Here is a 19,849-nt window from a genome sequence, read left to right on the forward strand (position 1 = left end):
GTTGCGCTAAACAAAACAATCCTGTTACAATCGTTTATAATAAATATTCCAACACACAAACAACAAGGAGATTTTTGGAATAAACATAAAGTTTATATGGTATTGGAAACCTACAAAAACTGCAGAAAAAAACCAACAACACTTAAAACGATGTTTGTATTTCAAAATTTTTATGTCCATCATTATTCATTTCTTATTACTTATCCAGAAAAATAAAATATCTGATATATTGACTCGCATTATGTTTTTTGCATAAATAAATCCAGAAACTGTAAATCCAGCTGGTATTTGATTTAAAAAAAAAATCTAAAATACATGTACAGTGTAGCTATCGCATTATTTATGACGGATCTTTGTTAATATACTAGCATTATTAGGTTAATAATATTTTCCCATAAATTCAATCGAAAAAGCCAACATTGTCTATTGTATGTTTGTTTTAAATTAGATTGAATACTTTGAACCATTATTTTTAGATAACCATTTTTAGATTTTTAAATAAAGACACAAATTACCCCTTCTTGTAATAATAGTAATAATAGTTAGGCTCGTGGAAAAAGAAAATATATACAACATTCAGTGTACATGCCCTCAAAATTAACGTTCTAAATAAAACTTTTAGTTTTTTTTAAAGAAAGATTCAACAATATAAACGAAAAAGGTAGTTTTTTCCCAAAAAATCCACTAAAATCTCATCAAAATATAAATACATGTGTACCATCTTGGTGTGTATACAGTACCAAATTAGTATGTATTTTTATTCTGTTCAAAAGATAAAAATGACTTTAGCATAATGTCATATTTCTAAGATGAAGTAAAAGTGATAAAAAATGCATTTTTAAATATTTGTAGGAACCACTTTAAAACACAGCAAAATATGACTAAACTGTACTTAGCTCTTCAAATATATACATGAAAAAATTAATTGTCTGATTGATGTCCTCAAAATATCAGTTATATTAATATTGATTGATAAAAGCAATATAGAACAAAAAAACAAAAACAAAACAAAACACAAAAAAACCCCACCAACCCCCCCCCCCTCCAAAAAAACAAAACAAAACAAAAAACCCCATATATATATATATATATATATATATATATATATATATATATATATATATATATATATATATATATATATATATATATATATAAATATATATATATATATATATATGTTTATTTATTGTAAACATCAACTGTTTATCCTAAACGAAGCATCATTCTTGTCCCTGACAGTGAATCGGCCCATCCCTTGAAATAGTACCAGCTGATTCCTTCTCCGTGGTTGTTGTTCCCGTACTCGCCATTCAGGCTAGACCGGTGTCCGTCATTGTACCACCACCCACCGCGCCACCTCAAAGCTTCATTTGTTGAGACCAAGTCATTGTCATTGTCGTGGGTGGAGAACTGAGCGTCGTTATTGCAGTGCATAGTAGTACACGATATGCCATCACCTGCAATATCAAATAATTAATTTTTAGTGTGCTGGTTTGTTTACTACAAAATTAAAGATACTTATTCGAGGACCTTTCCTAAATCACAGTAAGTCTAACGTCAAAAAAATCAATCCGTTTGATGTACTTTTGAATTTTGTACCATTAATTGTCATTTTTAAGGTAAATTGACTGTTTTTCCCGACAATATTAGAGCACAAACGTAAATTATAAAAAATGAATTCAATAGCTATCCAAATTATACTTATAAATTGGGTTGAGTCAGTTTAGTTTTTTTCAAATCACCTCTCGATGGCTGATATTCAATATTAATAAATAACAATTACCTGGGTGCTAATGAATGCATTCCTCAAATAAATATCTTCAACGTAATTCACTTTGTTTTTAAGGAGGCTCGTTACATTTTTCCTTGATATCAAGTCTTTTCGGTTGTTTACGTAAAATCTTATTGTTAATGAGGCATGGTGACACACAATCCCATGTTTCACCAAATACTGAGTCTTTACGCGATTTTCACATCTTATGTACCATATGAAATGGTAAAAAACTTACGATGTTCTAGAGTAAATAAATCAAACTTCAAAGAGGAGAAGAATTATATACTCGTTAAACCAAAACAAAGATTATAGTTTTTATTCCACTCTATAGCCACGCATGCGCATTAGAATGTTTATACTACAACCTGGCATATATTATGAGCGAGCGGCCTAATCTCTTCAAGAACTTTATATCTATTACTCTTTGTGAATGCATATTTCTTAAAACAAACATCGATTAACCCCAATCTCTAATACATTTTTTTTAGTGCTTCAGTCCGAATGATACTATTTTTTGACAGCAGCTGCAATCACGTAACATTCAAATCAATGCCCATAACCTCGGTTTGTTTATGTGTGTAAATATAAATATTAAGCTTTAATGACTAGTAAACTATTCTATAATAGGGGGAGGGGGACCATTCCGTGTGCTAAAATTTTGTATGCGTCTTGTATTTTCCGTTGTCATTAACATAATTTTGGTGACCGTGGCACATACTGAAATTTAATGTCACTACTAGTGCAAAAATTTTATGTTTACCAGCTGTCCCAGTATATCCAGACACGTGTATTCTATATTTGTCTGCCTCCCCCGCAATGTAAAAACTGCTGTACTCAGCAAAAGCAGTCTCGGCCCCTTCCTCTAATTCCACACGTAGGACAGTATAACCATTCTGAACGAGAACGCGTATGTTGTCGAGTCCTGAAAGAATGGTCCAAATATAGAATACTATCTTTTTCAAACAGTGTCATTAGTCACAAGGATGACTGGTACTTTATTTTGATATTATCAAACGTTAAATTGAAAGAAAGATAATCGATCATATCCGTACAATCATACTGTCAAAAAAAAGAAGAAGAAATTTGGTCACTTTATATTTAGTTGTCTAATTACCATGTATATGTTTGTACATATTTTTTACCGATTGAAATGAATGTTTCTGCCGAGAGGACCTTAATATGGTAAGGATGACATCAACATATGCACATAGTAAGTATATTTTCGAACGAAACATTAAGCTCTTTGGGATTTTATCTGTATTTCTTTCGGTCGGTTATAATCATGTAAAGATTATCTTATTGTCACAATCATGTTCCCAACATACTCTCATACTATTTGGTTGGTTTTTGAATTTAAATTTTGTTCAAAATGTATTTCCATACTTTTGTGGACAGGTTTGTATTCTCGCTGTGTGATCTTGGATGTTTCCAATGTAGACATCCCAGTGAGCGGTCTTACATTGATAATGACACGACATCGTGGTTAGTTACAAGGATAATGACACAATTTGTGGGTACACAACCAAGGACTCTTGAGTTGAAATGATGTGGGTATACTTATATACCAAGATAATGTTTAGCAGGAAGTCTTCTATTTAAAGTGTGTAGGGGGGGGGGGCTGTTTTACATATAGGTATGTCAGGTATATGTTATACGTAATATGTCATGCTTTAACTAGCTCTATTTCTAGTATCTTGATTCCATCGTACGGCAGAATGTACAATTTGCAATGAATGAAAAATAATGACAATAACAAACCGTCAACCATCTCAAAAATCTATAAAACGAAATACAAATTCAAAGCAGAGCAACACGGACCTCCACATAGATAGAGGTAGGGTCAGGGGCTCGTAACATTAAACATGCTAAGATTTTGACTTAACGAGGCCGGGTCTAATTTGTTCTGCCCTAGATTTTTTAATGACATTTTTTACATGAATTTCTGCTGATATAATTATTATTTTAAGATTAAAAAATTATAAAATTACCACACCGTTTGTTCAGGGGGTCATCTCAAAGTTTGTTAATTTTTAACATAGGACACTATGGGATTTTGCTTGAAATGTATCAATTTTACACATCTTTTACATTTTTGTTTAAACTTCTGCCCTAGGGATTTCTTTTTCTGTTCTACATATTAAAGTTATTGCTAAAAGGCATCAAATGGTCAAATAAATAAAAACCTTTTACCTCCTGGTTTGTTCCAGGGGTCTTATCAAAGTTGATTTTTGTATGCTCTATTTCCCAGATTTGTCAGATATTTGACAAAGGCGGAAATGGTGATCTTTATAGTATTATTAGTAGGGCTGGGACGATACTGTACTGAGCCGATTCGGTACATATCACGATACATGAGATGCGATACGATACATATCACGATACATTGCAATTAAATGAAAACATGAATAAAAGTTTAAAATTTATCCAACCTGCCGATGTATTACCGCATGTCCAAAGTTATTTTGTTATATTCATAATGAGCGTTGCACAATTTACAAATTACTTTAGTCTCGTGTACACTAGTTTTTCATAAACAAGTACTCCAAAAGTTTTCCACACTCCATATTTAGCTTCTTAACAGTTTTGACAACTTGACGAGGTTTTCCGCCATCTTTGTACTTTCATATTAGGCGCACGGACTAAAAATAGCCGATATATGAAGCTCGGATATTTTTGAAAAATTAAAAAAAGTTCGGTAAGGTATCGTTGTATTAATGGTAAATGTATCGATCCAAATATCGTCAAATTAAATACTGCGATGCACCGGTGCATCGGTGGATCGTCCCATCACTAATTATTAGAACATTCAGACATATTTAAGTAATAAATAAATATATAACATCACATATTAACATAAAATACATGGTTACTGTCTTGAAATATTTTATACTTCGAGACATTTATGTTTATTCCACAATATAACATCAATTTTACGCATCAAACGAGTTATTTTCAACAAATTTCGCTGAAAATCTGCAGTTGAAACTATCACGCCATGGCGTCAAACAAGCAAAAAGATGACGTCACAATACAAATGTAACGCTGCGCGAAAGCGTGCGTACTCGTTCTGTACTCGGCCTCGTTAAATAGGGTCATAAGGCGGAATCTTAAAACCTACATAAGTCCCACTAAAGTATGTCTTATACCGTAACATAAAGCAAACTTAGCAATGTTTTAGCAAAGTTATGCTTATGTTAAAATGTAAAAAAAGTATTTTTCATTTGTTTTGTTGAATTTGAATGTATTGGTAATAAAATTGTTATCTAAGGTTAATATATTGTTTATCTATAGATAAAATGTACACGTGCATGACATCTTCGATATGAGATGGGGGTAGATGTAAATGTACAGACACAAAATTCAAGGTGGTATGAGTATACAATACATACATATGTACCTAATAATTTATTAAAAGTTCAAAGCGATAGATCTCGGTCGATGTATTCAGTCTATTGCTGTTACTTCATTGTTTTGACGAATATTCACTATTTTAGTCGTTCTCGAAGAGTGTCTGTGGCATAATATAACGATGCCGTTAGATCCTGATATTATCAAATTGTGGATTTCTTTTTATCTTTTGTTCTACATCTTACCTCACCAATAAATTTACTTACTCTTAGTATAATTTCTTCATTAAGGTAATCGTCGATGTCTTTAAACAACACTGATGGTTTTTTATCTTCAAACATCCTTTTTTAATTTCTCAACTTCGCGAGTTTATATATAGAGTTACTTCTTGTAAACTGACCATTACGTGTTTACAACCTATTTAGCCGCCCACTTGCATACTACCGGTATATAGAAAATGTTACAGATCATTACGAACACTGTTAAAATTAATATCAATCATATAAAAGCTTTTACATTGGTGAATATTGATTCTGTATCTGATTAATACTCTGTAATCAAATGCTGAATTGAAATAATTAAAAAATTAATGAAATTTCTAAATGTGTGAAAACAATACTTAAGACATATTTAAGTCACCTCTGACGGCCGCCCAAGTTTTGGGTCAATTGTCCTATAGCTAAGCACCCTTCTAGTTACGGACTTAAATCTAAGAATGTACATAAGTCCTACTTAAGCACCGTCTTAGACTTAAGTACCCTTCATGTTACGAGCCCCAGGTGCCTAGGAGGAGTAAGCATCCTCTGCTGACCGGTCACACCCGAATGTATTTAGAAGAGAACAATTTTGTTTTCAATTACATTTCATTCTTTTGACATTTAGTTCAATAAAATATGTTCAAATCATTGTCTTGTATAAACAACTTAGGAACTTAGTGTTTGATATCTGTAGTATTAAAAATTAAAATATGCGGATTATGTTCATATGAGTAACTGTACGTTATCCATACATACCATCTTTAAAATCGTATTAAACGAAACCCAATAAGTCGTTGATCTTAACTTAAATTCATTAAACATGTACTCTTTGTTTCAATGGAAATGTTTCAGCTGAAAAAGAGAAGGGCATGCTACATTCCGAGGGGAAACATACCAATCCAGAACTCAGAGACAACGTCACCAAATCCATTCTTGTACTCTGTCCATCCCCTGTTGAAGTCAACAGAACCATCAGTCCTCCTCTGAATCATCTAGAAGAAGCATTATAATACAATTCATTTACCCTTATGTTACATGTGAACAGGTAGGTATATTTGCATACCCATTGTTCTTTCCCACTGTAAGTCCATACGGAGGAACTGCAATTATTTTTCTATAATCGCAATTGCTCTGTCTGTATACTATGACGTCATAAAGGCGTGACGTCATATGTTTTTCCATGACATTATAGATTTTAAAAACCACTATACGATACATCATGTGTTTTTCTTCAACTTCCTAAAATTGATGTGTTTAATTAAAACATGGCTTGTAATAACATTTTAAAGGAATTACTGTTATAACATATCATTAGTTCTGTAAACAAATCTATGTGAATTAAAAAGATACATTACAGTCTGAATGTTTATTTTTGATGCAATAGCTAAATGTCAAGATCTAGGCTAGTACAGGGTATTTGCGAGTGGTAAAATGCAAATATAAGTAATAAATAACAAGTATTTAGTGAACATGGCGTTATGAATAGCAACTGCTCTGCTGGCATATTTTCAATGATGCGCTAGCATAGGAATATGCCAACAGAGCAATTGCTATTCATAACGCCATGTTCACTAAATAACGTTGTTTATTTCTTAAATAATAGAACTGTAGTGTAAGAGTTTATTTTGATCGGAATGTCAGCAACTAATAGGGTAGGGATTTCAAAAGTTTAGTCATTTTTGTATACATTGACATATTCATTTTTACAATAATACATTGTATACAAAAACACTCAGTTTTGTATAAAAGTTCCTCTTCCATTGTAACTTCGAATATCAAATATAAAAATTATTTTTTTTGCCATGTGTTTCAGAATATCGTTTTGCATCGTTTACGTTTGCCAAATATTAAATATGTAACCAACGAAATCTTTAAATCAATGGTTAATGCAATAGTACGTGATGACTTAAGAATGACTAAGGCTAAGAATAGTTTCATAAGTGAATTCAAACAAAAAATTATATAAGACATATTCTCAATTTAGATAAATGAACCAGTTAACAAATAACTCATATTTTGTTGTATTTCCTTCACAAGTGCAACGATATGTCGAATTCCATTTATTTTTATTGCGACTCGGAATATAATGACAAAGGTATTAAACTGAATATGATGAGTTTTTTTAGCAAAATCATAATTGATTGCTTTTCGCCTTTTCAAAATCTTGACCCCAGCGTTTTGTTACTTTATGGAAAAAAATAAATAAAATGCATTCATACGAGTACAAATGAAGTAATTTTTTCTCCACAATCCTTAAATTATTCAAATTTTTAAAATGCAGTCCTACTTTGTTTACACCCCCCCCCCCCCAAAAAAAAAAACAAATCTCCGGGCGTTTTAAGAGCGCGTGTCTTTCATAATATGTTATGTTAGTTCAGTTTACCAATTTCAATTCAAAATGATGTAATAAATCATATCGATGTTACGAAGAATGAAAACCAATTTTCATCACGCTTCAAATACTAGTACATCACTTTGTAGTCTACATTTCAGAGTTTAATCAGTGAAACGTCCTACCAATATCATTAGCACTTATGCATAAAACATAACAACTATTTAAAGCAATAGTTCCATATATATTTTTAAAATTCATGGCAAAGATTTAAAGTAACAGTATAGATTTGTCCTGTCATTTCTAAGCAAGAATGAAAGAACGTTTTTATAAAAGCCGATCTGGTTTTGCGCATAACTTACAACAACAAATCTCTTTATTTTAAACCATACCAATGTAAAATGATTTGAATCGTGTTAAAATGTATAAATGTTTGGATCTGAAGACAAATGCAACAAAAAATGTTTCTTAGTACTGAACATGTAATTGAAGTAATTGAATTTTACATGACGGTGTCACTGCCTAGGTAAGAAAGTAGTGCGATTGAGGTGTGTCGTGCGCTGATAGTGAAATCTAGGCTGGATGTCTCATGTGGACAAAACAGTGATCGACCAAAACCGATCAAAATAAAAAACAATAAATTGTTAAGCATTAAAGTTTCTCTTCAGTAACAAGCACAATAGTGCATTTAAAACGGTTTATACAAAAAAATGCAAGTTGAGAACATATTCATTTACTTAAATTAACAATATATACGTTCTATTTCTAGCTTTGTTTTGTTGTGCTCCATTATTCTCATTCACTACTTTCATAAAATTAGTGTTGACAAAGAAATTATATTGTAAAAGTCACTTTACCGATTTTGTGTTGATGTTTTCATCGAAAAATGAATAATCGATGACAATTATGCTGAAGTAGAAGTTAGTATGTTTGCATAAGTTATTCACTCTAAAACGCTAACATTAATTTTGATATGTGCAGGAAATATTTTTTAATTCACCTGAGCCAAAGGCTCAAGTGAGCTTTTCTGATCACAATTTGTCCGTTGTCTGTCGTTGGCGTTGTCGTCGTTGTTGTTGTCGTCGTCGTTGTTGTAAACTTTTCACATTTTCATCTTCTTCTCAAGAACCACTGGGCAGATTTCAACCAAATTTGGCACAAAGCACCACTAGGTGAAGTGAAGGGGATTCAAGTTTGTTCAAATGAAGTGCCACGCCCTCTTTAAAGGGGAGATAATTGAGAATTATTGAAAATTTGTTGGTATTTTTCAAAAATCTTCTTCTCAAAAACTATTCGGCCTGAAAAGCTTAATCTTGTGTGGAGGCATCATCAGATAGTGTAGATTCAGGTTTGTTCAAATCATGGTCCCCGGGGGTAGGGAGGGGCCACAAGAGAGGGATCAAGTTTTACATAGGAATATATAGAGAAAATCTTTAAAAATCTTCTTCTCAAAAACTATTAGGCCAGAAAAGCTCAAATTGAAATGGGAGCATCCTCAGGTAGTGTAAATTCAAGTTTGTTCAAATCATGGTCCCCGGGGGTAGGGTGGGGCCACAATTGTGGGATAAATTTTTATATAGGAATATATAGAGAAAATCTTTAAAAATCTTCTTCTCAATAATTATCAGGCCAGAAAAGCTCAAGTTAAGATGGAAGCATCCTCAGGTAGTGTAGATTCAAGTTTGTTCAAATGATGATCCCCAGGGGTAGGGTGGGGCCACAATTGGGGGATCAAGTTTTACTTAGGAATATAAAGAGAAAATCTTAAATTACTTCTTCTCAAAAACTATTAGGCCAGGAAAGCTCAACTTTGAGTAGAAGCATCTTCAGATAGTGTAGATTCAAGTTTGTTCAAATCATGGTCCCCAGGGTTAGGGTGGGGCCACAATTGTGGGATAAATTTTTATATAGGAATATATAGAGAAAATCTGTTAAAAAATTTCTTTTAAAAACTATTAGGCCAAGAAAGCTCAAATTGGCGTGTAACTATCCTCAGGTAATGTAGATTCAAGTTTGTTCAAATCATGGTCCCTGGGGGTAGGGCGGGCCACAATGGGGGATAAATTTTTATATATAGAGAAAATCTTTAAAAGTCTTCTTCTCAAAACTATTAGGCCAGGAAAGCCCAAATTTGAGTGGAAGCATCCCCAGATCATATAGATTCAAGTTTGTTTAAATAATAGTCCAGTGGTAGGGTGAGGCCACAATGGGGGCTGAATTTTTACTTAGGAATATATAGAGAAAATCTTTAAAAATATTCTGGGAAAGTTTTCGGTCCAAAACCCAGTACTTAGTGTGAAAGCACGGGTTATGCAGATTTAAGTTTGATGAAACTATGATTCCCTAGAGAAAAGTGGGGCCACGAAATAGGGGTATATAGGAATAGAGAAAAATCTTCTTACAGGTACAACAACAAAAGGGGCTTGGTATTTACCAAAAAATAAGAGGTGGAAAATTGGCAGATTTTCATTTTTTTTTAGCAAGATCTACTGTACTTAGTTGTCAAGATATTTTGATACTCTAATGCTAATTTGATCAGAATTAAGGCAATTGTTGCACAGGTGAGCGATGTGGCCCCTGGGCCTCTTGTTTAAATATTTACATAAAATGGTTTTCATCAAATGCTGAACAAGTATTGAATTATATATTTAATTCATGTATACTATTTTGATTTTATGTGATTCAAAGATGATTTTAACTATTGACTTAAAGATTGAATAATCCATTTTATCTTACCGTCCACACGTGTCCACCTGTGTTGATGCAGTTGGTTAGAATCTCATAACCACCTAAGTTCACAGTCTTTGATAAAACTCCTCCGCTAGGTGGTGTTACCGCCTCACAGTTACAGTCTCAAAGGAATAAAAAAATTATTTAAAAAATGTAAATTTTAATAGACTTAACACACAGCAAGCTTATTTTAACCCATGAAAACTATATAAATATGCAAGCCTTTTATTAAAATTTTATATTTATTATCATGTCATACACAATGTTATTTTCGCCACATGTTTCTTCGTCTTTTAAACGTAGAAATGGTTTTGCACTTGCATTTATTCTCGTAATGGTTTTCAAAATAGATATAATTTGAGAAACATAAAATCTCTAAGTCTGAAATTGGCAGGCTGACGACAATAACAAAAGGGGCAAACAAATCAAAACGTTGGAAATACTTTCCTGCTTACAGAAACTTTGAATAAATTTGACATTTGTAAGATTTGTAGTTTACTGACCTACTACACATTGGCATTCAGCTGTTCGTCTATTAAAGAACCACCCATCACCACATTCATGTTTCTGTTGAAATGAATACAACATACATGTAGCTGTGTTAATTCTAGACAACACGTATTAAGAAGAAAGACTATCTTTCAAGCAAACTACAACATGTTTATTTTAAAGAAAAAAAATGTTAAGGATTACGTTTACTCAGGGTTTGAGATTTAAAAAAATATTTTTACAAAGTTCAATATCTGAAGTCCTAAGTTGGTTTAAAAACACAAAATAACACCGTTATTAACAAATATCGATATTGATATCCATGATTTGTTTATTTCAGGAAGATATACTCCGACAAAGGTAGATTAAAATTGAAACAGAGGAAATTCGGACTATTTTTTTCATTTTTCTTATTTTCTCTTAAAAACTTTCTGTTGCAGTGTAATTGCAAAAGTTGCAGTTTCTATGTGTTTTTATATCATTTTACACATTTTATGGTTGTATTTACTCGTCTATAAATTTATATTACTGGCTGGCACGCGATTGGAAAAAAAAAAATATATCTTGAAATTTTGATCATTGACCTTATATAATGTTAATGTCAAAATAATACAGACAACTAGACACGATCTCGTTGCGAGCAACGAGGAGGTCTTCCGTCCGATTTTTAGAATATGCAATGACCTTACTCTTGACCTTCATCAACGAAACGTAATCGGAAAAGGAGGCGGGATCTATGAGTAATGGGTGAAAGACTATCTATCCCTTTGGTGTCCCTTATTTGAGGGATCAGCTCCTTTTCATTCATTTTAGTCAAAAGGTATTTTTGTGTACCACTAATAAGTATTTAGAAATTGGTTACCGTTTTTGAGATATCTGGGAAAAATCGTTTTGATATCCGGTCCTAAAACTCCTTTTAGGGTCCAGATAAAAACAATATATATGGTTGTACATTGTTAAGCTCAATATTTTGAGCATCTTTTGTTAAATATTGCTTTCCAAAGTTTTCCTCTATTTTGAGATATTAAACATCAAAGCTTTAGACCTCTGGTCCCTTAAAATCCCTAATTACGTAACATAAGTGTAAATGATTGCCATGTACAGGTACATAACATTAGAATGAACATAATTGCTTCTATAACGTATCACCAAATATTTAACAGTAAAAAGTTATCATTAATAGACTTAAGAGCCCCCTCAGCCCCTTATTAGAAGGGCCAGCACCTTTTTCATGATTTCAAATGAAAGCTATTGTCAATTCTAACACTTTTTGTTCAACAAGTAATTACAAATTTTGTACCGTTCTCGAGATATCTTGAGAGGGTCGTGTTAGGGGCCAGCCCTGTATCTCCTTTTAGGGACCGCATAACAAAAAAATTATAGTTGATTATTGTTAAGCTCTATATTTTGAGCATCTTTTGTTAAATATTTCTTATCGAAATGTTTCTTCATTTTGAGATATTATGCATTAAAGTTTTGGACTTCTGGCCCCTTAAAAATTACTAATTACGTAACATAGGAGTAAATGATTGCCATGCCATGTAAATAACCTTAGAATGAACATAATTGCTTCTATAACGCACCACAAAATATTTCACGGTAAAAGGTTATCATTTAAAGACTTCAGAGCTCCCTCAGCCCCTAATTTGAAGGGCCAGCCCCTTTTTCTTGATTTCAAATGAAAGCTTTTGTCAATTCAAACACATTTTGTTCAAAATGTGTTTACAAATTATGTACCGTTCTCGAGATATCTTGAGAGGGTCGTTTTAGGGGCCGACCCTGTAACTCCTTTTAGGGACCGCATAACAAGGAAATTATGGTTTCAGGTTGTTAAGCTCTATATTTTAAGCATCTTTTGTTAAATATTGCTTATCCAAATGTTTCTTCATTTTGAGATATTGAGCATCAAAGTTTTGGACTTCTGGCCCCTTAAAATCCCTAATTACGTAACATAGAAGTAAATGATTGCCATGTATAGGTAAATAACCTAAGAATAAACATAATTGCTTTTATAACGCATCACAAAATATTTCATGGTAAAAAGTTATTATTAAAATACTTTAGAGCCCCCTCAGCCCCTTATTTGAAGGGCCAGCCCCTTTTTCATGATCTCAAATGAAAGCTCTTGATTGAATTAAGTTTTTTTGTTCTACATGTTTTAACAAAATGTTTTCATGAAAAGAGATATTCAAAGAAACCCAAGAAAAATCACGACGCCTTTTTTATCCTAATTTTCAAGCTCGGGCGAGCTTCGGCGCTCTTTGAGATAAAGATGATTAATGACCATTAGACACTATTTCAGTCTTTCGTCTATCAGCCCTGAAAAGTTCAACATCATATCTTAAATGGTAAAAGAGGAGTTCTCGTGACAAAATACCCCTATAAAAACCGATAAATCCATGATATCTCAAGACAGGAAGTGACGTCATAAACAAAAAAAAATTTCCAACAAGGTTCAGATCAATACCTATCAGAACTGAAAATTTGACGTAAATCAGTTGAGCCGTTTCCGAGAAATCGCGTGCACAAAATCGGTAAGAAAAAAAAAAATAATAATAATAATAGGGAAAAAGAAACCTAAGAAAAACAATAAGGTCTTCCGTTGGAAACGGAAGACCTTAATAAAAACAGTTTTAGGCAATCAATCGTTTGGAGCTCCTGTTAGTCAGTTTTTTGTAAAACTCGATCAAAAATGGGTAAAATTTTGGAAATTGATAGAGGAAATTCAGACTAAATTAAATTTAATATATGAGCTTAAAACGATTTATTCAACTATAAAATTAGTAAAGCTATTCGTATTTTATCATTTCCCAACCTTCAAATTGAAAACTATATAAATATGCAAGCCTTTTATTAAAATTTTATATTTATTATCATGTCATACACAATGTTATTTTCGCCACATGTTTCTTCGTCTTTTAAACGTAGAAATGGTTTTGCACTTGCATTTATTCTCGTAATGGTTTTCAAAATAGATATAATTTGAGAAACATAAAATCTCTAAGTCTGAAATTGGCAGGCTGACGACAATAACAAAAGGGGCAAACAAATCAAAACGTTGGAAATACTTTCCTGCTTACAGAAACTTTGAATAAATTTGACATTTGTAAGATTTGTAGTTTACTGACCTACTACACATTGGCATTCAGCTGTTCGTCTATTAAAGAACCACCCATCACCACATTCATGTTTCTGTTGAAATGAATACAACATACATGTAGCTGTGTTAATTCTAGACAACACGTATTAAGAAGAAAGACTATCTTTCAAGCAAACTACAACATGTTTATTTTAAAGAAAAAAAATGTTAAGGATTACGTTTACTCAGGGTTTGAGATTTAAAAAAATATTTTTACAAAGTTCAATATCTGAAGTCCTAAGTTGGTTTAAAAACACAAAATAACACCGTTATTAACAAATATCGATATTGATATCCATGATTTGTTTATTTCAGGAAGATATACTCCGACAAAGGTAGATTAAAATTGAAACAGAGGAAATTCGGACTATTTTTTTCATTTTTCTTATTTTCTCTTAAAAACTTTCTGTTGCAGTGTAATTGCAAAAGTTGCAGTTTCTATGTGTTTTATTATCATTTTACACATTTTATGGTTGTATTTACTCGTCTATAAATTTATATTACTGGCTGGCACGCGATTGGAAAAAAAAAAAATATCTTGAAATTTTGATCATTGACCTTATATAATGTTAATGTCAAAATAATACAGACAATAAAAACAGTTTTAGGCAATCAATCGTTTGGAGCTCCTGTTAGTCAGTTTTTTGTAAAACTCGATCAAAAATGGGTAAAATTTTGGAAATTGATAGAGGAAATTCAGACTAAATTAAATTTAATATATGAGCTTAAAACGATTTATTCAACTATAAAATTAGTAAAGCTATTCGTATTTTATCATTTCCCAACCTTCAAATTGTTTTAATATTCTTGATAATTAAAAAATATAGAAAACTTTGAAAATGGTGTAAAATTTTGACATTTATTTCAAAAAACATTTAAAGGTCAATAGCAGAAAAAGTAGGTAATTGACCTAGTTATTTGAAAGTGAAAATAGCACCACAAAAGTGGGGCTACAATGAACAAGAAGTAATTTTAAAAAAAACCCGGATGCTATAGGGAAAATTCAGCCTGCGCATGAGCTAGCCTGGTTCCTGTACGTAGCTCAGGGAACCAGGCTAGCACAAGTTTATCTGAATCGGGATCGGGATTCCGTGCCATATGACACATATAAGTTCAAAGGCGCTGTTATTGTAAAGTTGTCGGTAAACGGTACAGACAAGGTATTCCTTTTAAAGAAATGATTGGCATGTGATATGAACTATTAGTATTATGAAATAAGTTAATGTTATGCCGAAACTACAAACATGCATCAAAAAGCATAATTTGCAATGTTTTGTTGTTTTCCGAATACACATGTAACTTAACTTTACATTTATAGTAGGCGAGGCTAGAGAACTTCCCGATTAAATTTTTTAAGCATTAAAGTATGATTGAATAATTATGTCACTATAAAAGTTTAACTCTCAAGAAAAATGCATCAAATTATGAAATTTTTTAATTTACACAAAGCTGTCACTGCATAGTTAATTAAGTAAAGCGAATCGTAATGTGTGTACAAATAGCAGAATGCCTGATACCATACATGCAAACTTCATTCATAGATAAATCATAATTATTTTAGAAGTATGAATCCTTTAAATTCTGAGATAAAAAGGCAGGGCTATACATGCATGTATACGCAATACAACGTACAAATTAAGTGGTTAAAAGCAGAGGGCTTGATTCTGTGGAATCTCTGATAATTTTAAGGCTTTCACGTGTTCGTTGGAAACACATGCAAATGGTCCACGTATTGTAGTCCTTTTTTAAAGGACAGCAACTTGTCGTTCCTATTAGTGGATTTTTTTTCGCCCCGAGGAAACGTAATCCTTAAGGCTTATTTGTGGTGGTGGTTTTCTGATAAACTGGTTATCTTCTAGTATCATATACTGAGTCAGACAGAAAGTACATATTTGACATTCCAGTGCATATTAAAATGTTATTCCCCTTCATAATTCATTCTTTGCCATCTTTTAAAAAAAGTAATAATATTCTCCGTCAACACTTTCAATAACAACATGCTACATTGATATCTTAGTTTTCTTTTGCTCTGTTGACAATCGGAATTAAACTTGTTATTATTTGTATGAAATTAAACTATGATGCAGTTATGATTACATTAAACATATCAAAGTAAGCTTATGTTAAAGATGAAATTCACAGACAGTAAAGCATATCTGTGATAAGATCTTACGATTTCATAGCGAGAACAAGTCCCTTGTCCTGACAACAGATTTGTGGTAATATTTATACTCAGTCGACACACATTGTTGATAGAAAATGAACAGATCTCCACGGCATTACAGTCTACGTTTTTGTAGCACTCTACAGCACAGTAACGTAGAGACACATCGTCAGGTCCGATTTCTGATATCAACAGGGAAACATCAGAATAAGAAACATTCCCTCTGTATATGAACTTTCCACTTTGACTGCTACCAATGATAAACTTAAAATATGTTAATAACTCTAAGAGGATCACAACGCGATTCATTTCAGCACAATGGTTTTAAACTACCATAACACTTATAGTCTAGTTTCTAACTGATCATATTTTAACATGCAACCTATATATATATATACATATATACGTGTGTGTGTATGTGTGTGTTAACAAGCTGAGCGGGTTTCACATCTAAGGAAATCAATTTAAATAAAAAATTGACTTGAAAACTTAATTAATGCGCTTAGCGCATTATATTCATCAAGTGAAGTATCATTGTTCAAAAATGTAAATAATGTAAATGAAGCGGCTTGCATGAATACAAAACAAGAACAGCAACAATATTCAAAACGGATTCGTCTTCATTTAATGCAGGGCTATTGAGCTGAATTTGATGCATTAATTAAACACAAATAAAAAGTTGAAATCTGAACCGCTGAAATAAATCAAAGTACTTACAGTACTGAAAGACGGGGTCTTGAAAGTTTGAATTTGTAATTGTCCACGTTTTCCTCGAATATGCTTCCAAAAATTATGAGTTTAATTAGGTGTTTCAATCTATGTTAAAATTCAGTTTTTTTGCAATTGCCTGATACTTTTTCAGAATTTTACTAAATTCCGGCCGGGAATGTCCTTCATAATTTTAGAACATTTGCACAACTTTATTTATATAAAATAAGACCCCAAATCTTGGTTGACAGAGCAATGTTTATTGTATGATATTTGTAATTTGTTAATTTTAGCTATTAATTCAGAATTATTTGATTTTAAAATTTCTAATATATGCAAAGTTAACGCTTTTAACAAATGTTGTAAGAAATTGTCATTTCAGTGATCTGTATCCTTCAATACACTCTCGTCTATTAAGGGCAAATTTCCATGCGTTTGTATGAAAAAATAAACTTAATTTCGAAAGCCATTTAATTTGAATTTCTTTGAACAGCTTCAACAAAGGATTTGTAAATAAGATTTTGAAACTACGATATGAACTTTCTTTGAGTTTTTATCTTCTTAAAATCGAGATAAGTACTATATTTCTATTTACATCTACAGTACTGTTCAGACCCAACCTAACACCAAAGTAAACCCCAACTAAACCCCTGGTTTACTATTGGGGTTTACTTGGGGTTTGCTCTGGGTTTACTTTTTGAAAACTTGGGTCCAGTTTGGGTTAACTTTGGGTTTACTCGGGGTTTACTTTGGGTTTACTTGGAAATTGCATTTGAGGTCATCTGTACGCAAATGTGAAACAGACCTGTCTTTTAACTTACCATCCTACTGCCTGTAATTTCTTCCCCATGTATATTCCGAATACACACTTAAGCGTCTACTTTCAGGGGTATATTTCTGACCGGGTTTACTCTCTGTGTCTATTCTGGGTTTACTTTGGGTTTACTCTTGGTCCACTCTAGTAAACCCGGAGTAAACCCAGGGTTTAATTGGGGTTTACTTTCTTTTAGGTTGGGTCTGATCGGTACTGTACTGCACACGGTAAATTAAAAATTAAAAAAATAACCATGCATTATAAATGAATTCATATGTCTAATATTGGTATAAGGTATTTACCGATTGGAGAAAGATCAGCTAGGTTTCTGATGATAGACATTAAGATATTGATGAAGAATTTTTTTAAAATCATGAATGTGACTGGTTTTGTCCGTTATAAAGTATAGAAAAAAAGAGTAAAGTTATGTCTCATAACATTTATTTCACAAAAAATTACGTTCCTCGATCGATAAGATTGTTTATATTGTTTGATGCATTAGTCATCCAAAATGTTTCATCTATATAGATTTTGCTCAGAATGCATTGTTCAAAATTTGAATCCAGTTTAACTAACTAAAGAGTCGATGAACGAGAAGGCAAATTCAGACTTGTTTTTATTTTCTATGTACAAAATTCCTTTAGAGATGAACAGCAGTCATACTGCAAGTAGACTGGAAGCCAATAAAACACCTATTTAATACATATATGTAAGAGAGCTATCATGTATAATCCGTCCAGATTTTAACTTCGGCTTGGGCATGAAGTTTGGTAGTATTCAGGTGATAGATTGTTAAAAATGGCACATTGCGTTTAGGAACTTCACTTTCGATTCGATCGAACTACAACCTTTTCTAATGTTTCATTAGCTCGTCCACCGGCTGAATCGTCAACGTGGTTGTGCATTCAGTTACGTAACTCATCCCACGAATCGGTACAACTATTGAATCTGAGCAAGAATATTTTAATCAATAAAACTATTTGTTTATTTTCTTTATAGAATTTGGTTTATACATAGAGGACTTAAAAGATTTATTGCCTGTTTTTATAATATATATTTACTGAAATGCACGAAAACTTTCTGCACTATTTTCTTACGCGTAGACTCATTTCATGTGTTCTACGCGTGCCTTCCGGTTTGAGAATTCGGCTGACATCAGTAAACTAATAGACGGGGTCACGTGACCCCGTCTAAAAACGGAAGGAAAATACATGCAATGATATCATATACCATTCCTTTGAAAAGAACACTACTTGTTTCTACATTGGACTAAAAAAAAACCGTAAATTTTAAATATGTTACAATTCGTTATAATTATGTCTTTTGTCCCAAAAAAATTGCGTTTCTAAATACGTTCGTTTACGGATTCAAAATAATAATAAAAAATGATAAATTTTAATTATAATACAATGATAATTAAGTGTTCTCGATTTATCAATTGATATGTCTATGAATTCGTCAATAAATTATATAACAAAACAAATTATTGCTGTTTTTTGCGATCAATACGATGATAAATTTATCATGTAAGTACTATATTCTGCAGCATAATTCGATAAATCAGTGTCAGGTCGATACGTGTTATAATAAACGATTGATAAAATGTGAATTTTTATCTCTGTATGGAATCACTATATAGATCGAATTATTCCCGATTTAGGGCGATCAATACATGCACTTGTATTTATTCTCGGTAAATATTATAAACTTAAAGCAGACTTTAATCGATTATTTATGAACCCTTCTGGAATCATTTGTTATTTATTTTTGGTTTTTGTTTTAACAGTGCATTTTCAATTTAGATCTATTCCAAGCCTTCTACAAATTTACACAGGTGGCTATTTCTCACACCTAGTTTCGGTCACCCTATCGGAGTTTCTTTTTATCCTAGATATTTTTTTAGACGTAGACGAACACAATGAAGGCGACATTGAATATAACTTTTTAGTATGAACCCCAATCAGTAAAGACATAATCACTGGACAATGTTACTGGATTGAAGTCAAAGACAATATTCGTGTCTTTAGATGCTAAATGTATATGTAGTCGCTCGCCATATTACCGCATAGGTCTTATTAAAATGAGAGAGAG

At 32.2% G+C, this 19,849-nt stretch overlaps 1 protein-coding gene across 2 annotated transcripts; it reads right to left on the reverse strand.

Annotated features, from left to right (window-relative positions):
* Positions 1-1,190: 1,190 nt before the first annotated feature.
* LOC128159657 (tenascin-R-like) lies at positions 1,191-16,545 on the reverse strand. 2 transcript variants are annotated; one of them, XM_052822829.1, is made up of 6 exons: positions 16,246-16,545; positions 14,062-14,125; positions 10,451-10,566; positions 6,278-6,374; positions 2,538-2,699; positions 1,191-1,460 (listed from the first exon to the last, which is right to left on the reverse strand). In XM_052822829.1, the coding sequence occupies exons 1-6, from the start codon at positions 16,543-16,545 to the stop codon at positions 1,207-1,209; spliced, it is 993 nt and encodes a 330-aa protein (XP_052678789.1). In that variant the 3' UTR covers positions 1,191-1,206. The 2 variants fall into 2 exon arrangements, with proteins under 2 accessions (XP_052678789.1, XP_052678790.1); XM_052822830.1 differs by lacking the exons at positions 14,062-14,125; positions 16,246-16,545 and adding an exon at positions 10,948-11,007.
* Between the last annotated feature and the right edge of the window lie 3,304 nt (positions 16,546-19,849).

Source organism: Crassostrea angulata, chromosome 8 (genome assembly GCF_025612915.1).
Source record: "Crassostrea angulata isolate pt1a10 chromosome 8, ASM2561291v2, whole genome shotgun sequence".
NCBI classification, from domain to species: domain Eukaryota; kingdom Metazoa; phylum Mollusca; class Bivalvia; order Ostreida; family Ostreidae; genus Magallana; species Magallana angulata.

What these genes read in the sequence shown, in the direction of transcription:
- LOC128159657 (XM_052822829.1), bottom strand. Translation starts at nt 16,545, where the DNA reads ATGAATCGCGTTGTGATCCTCTTAGAGTTATTAACATATTTTAAGTTT. An exon ending in CAGGTGGACACGTGTGGACG is followed by an intron (nt 6,375 to 10,450) that starts GTAAGATAAAAT and finishes TGCTTCTTCTAG; the next exon opens with ATGATTCAGAGGAGGACTGA. An exon ending in TGTCTCTGAGTTCTGGATTG is followed by an intron (nt 2,700 to 6,277) that starts GTATGTTTCCCC and finishes CCATTCTTTCAG; the next exon opens with GACTCGACAACATACGCGTT.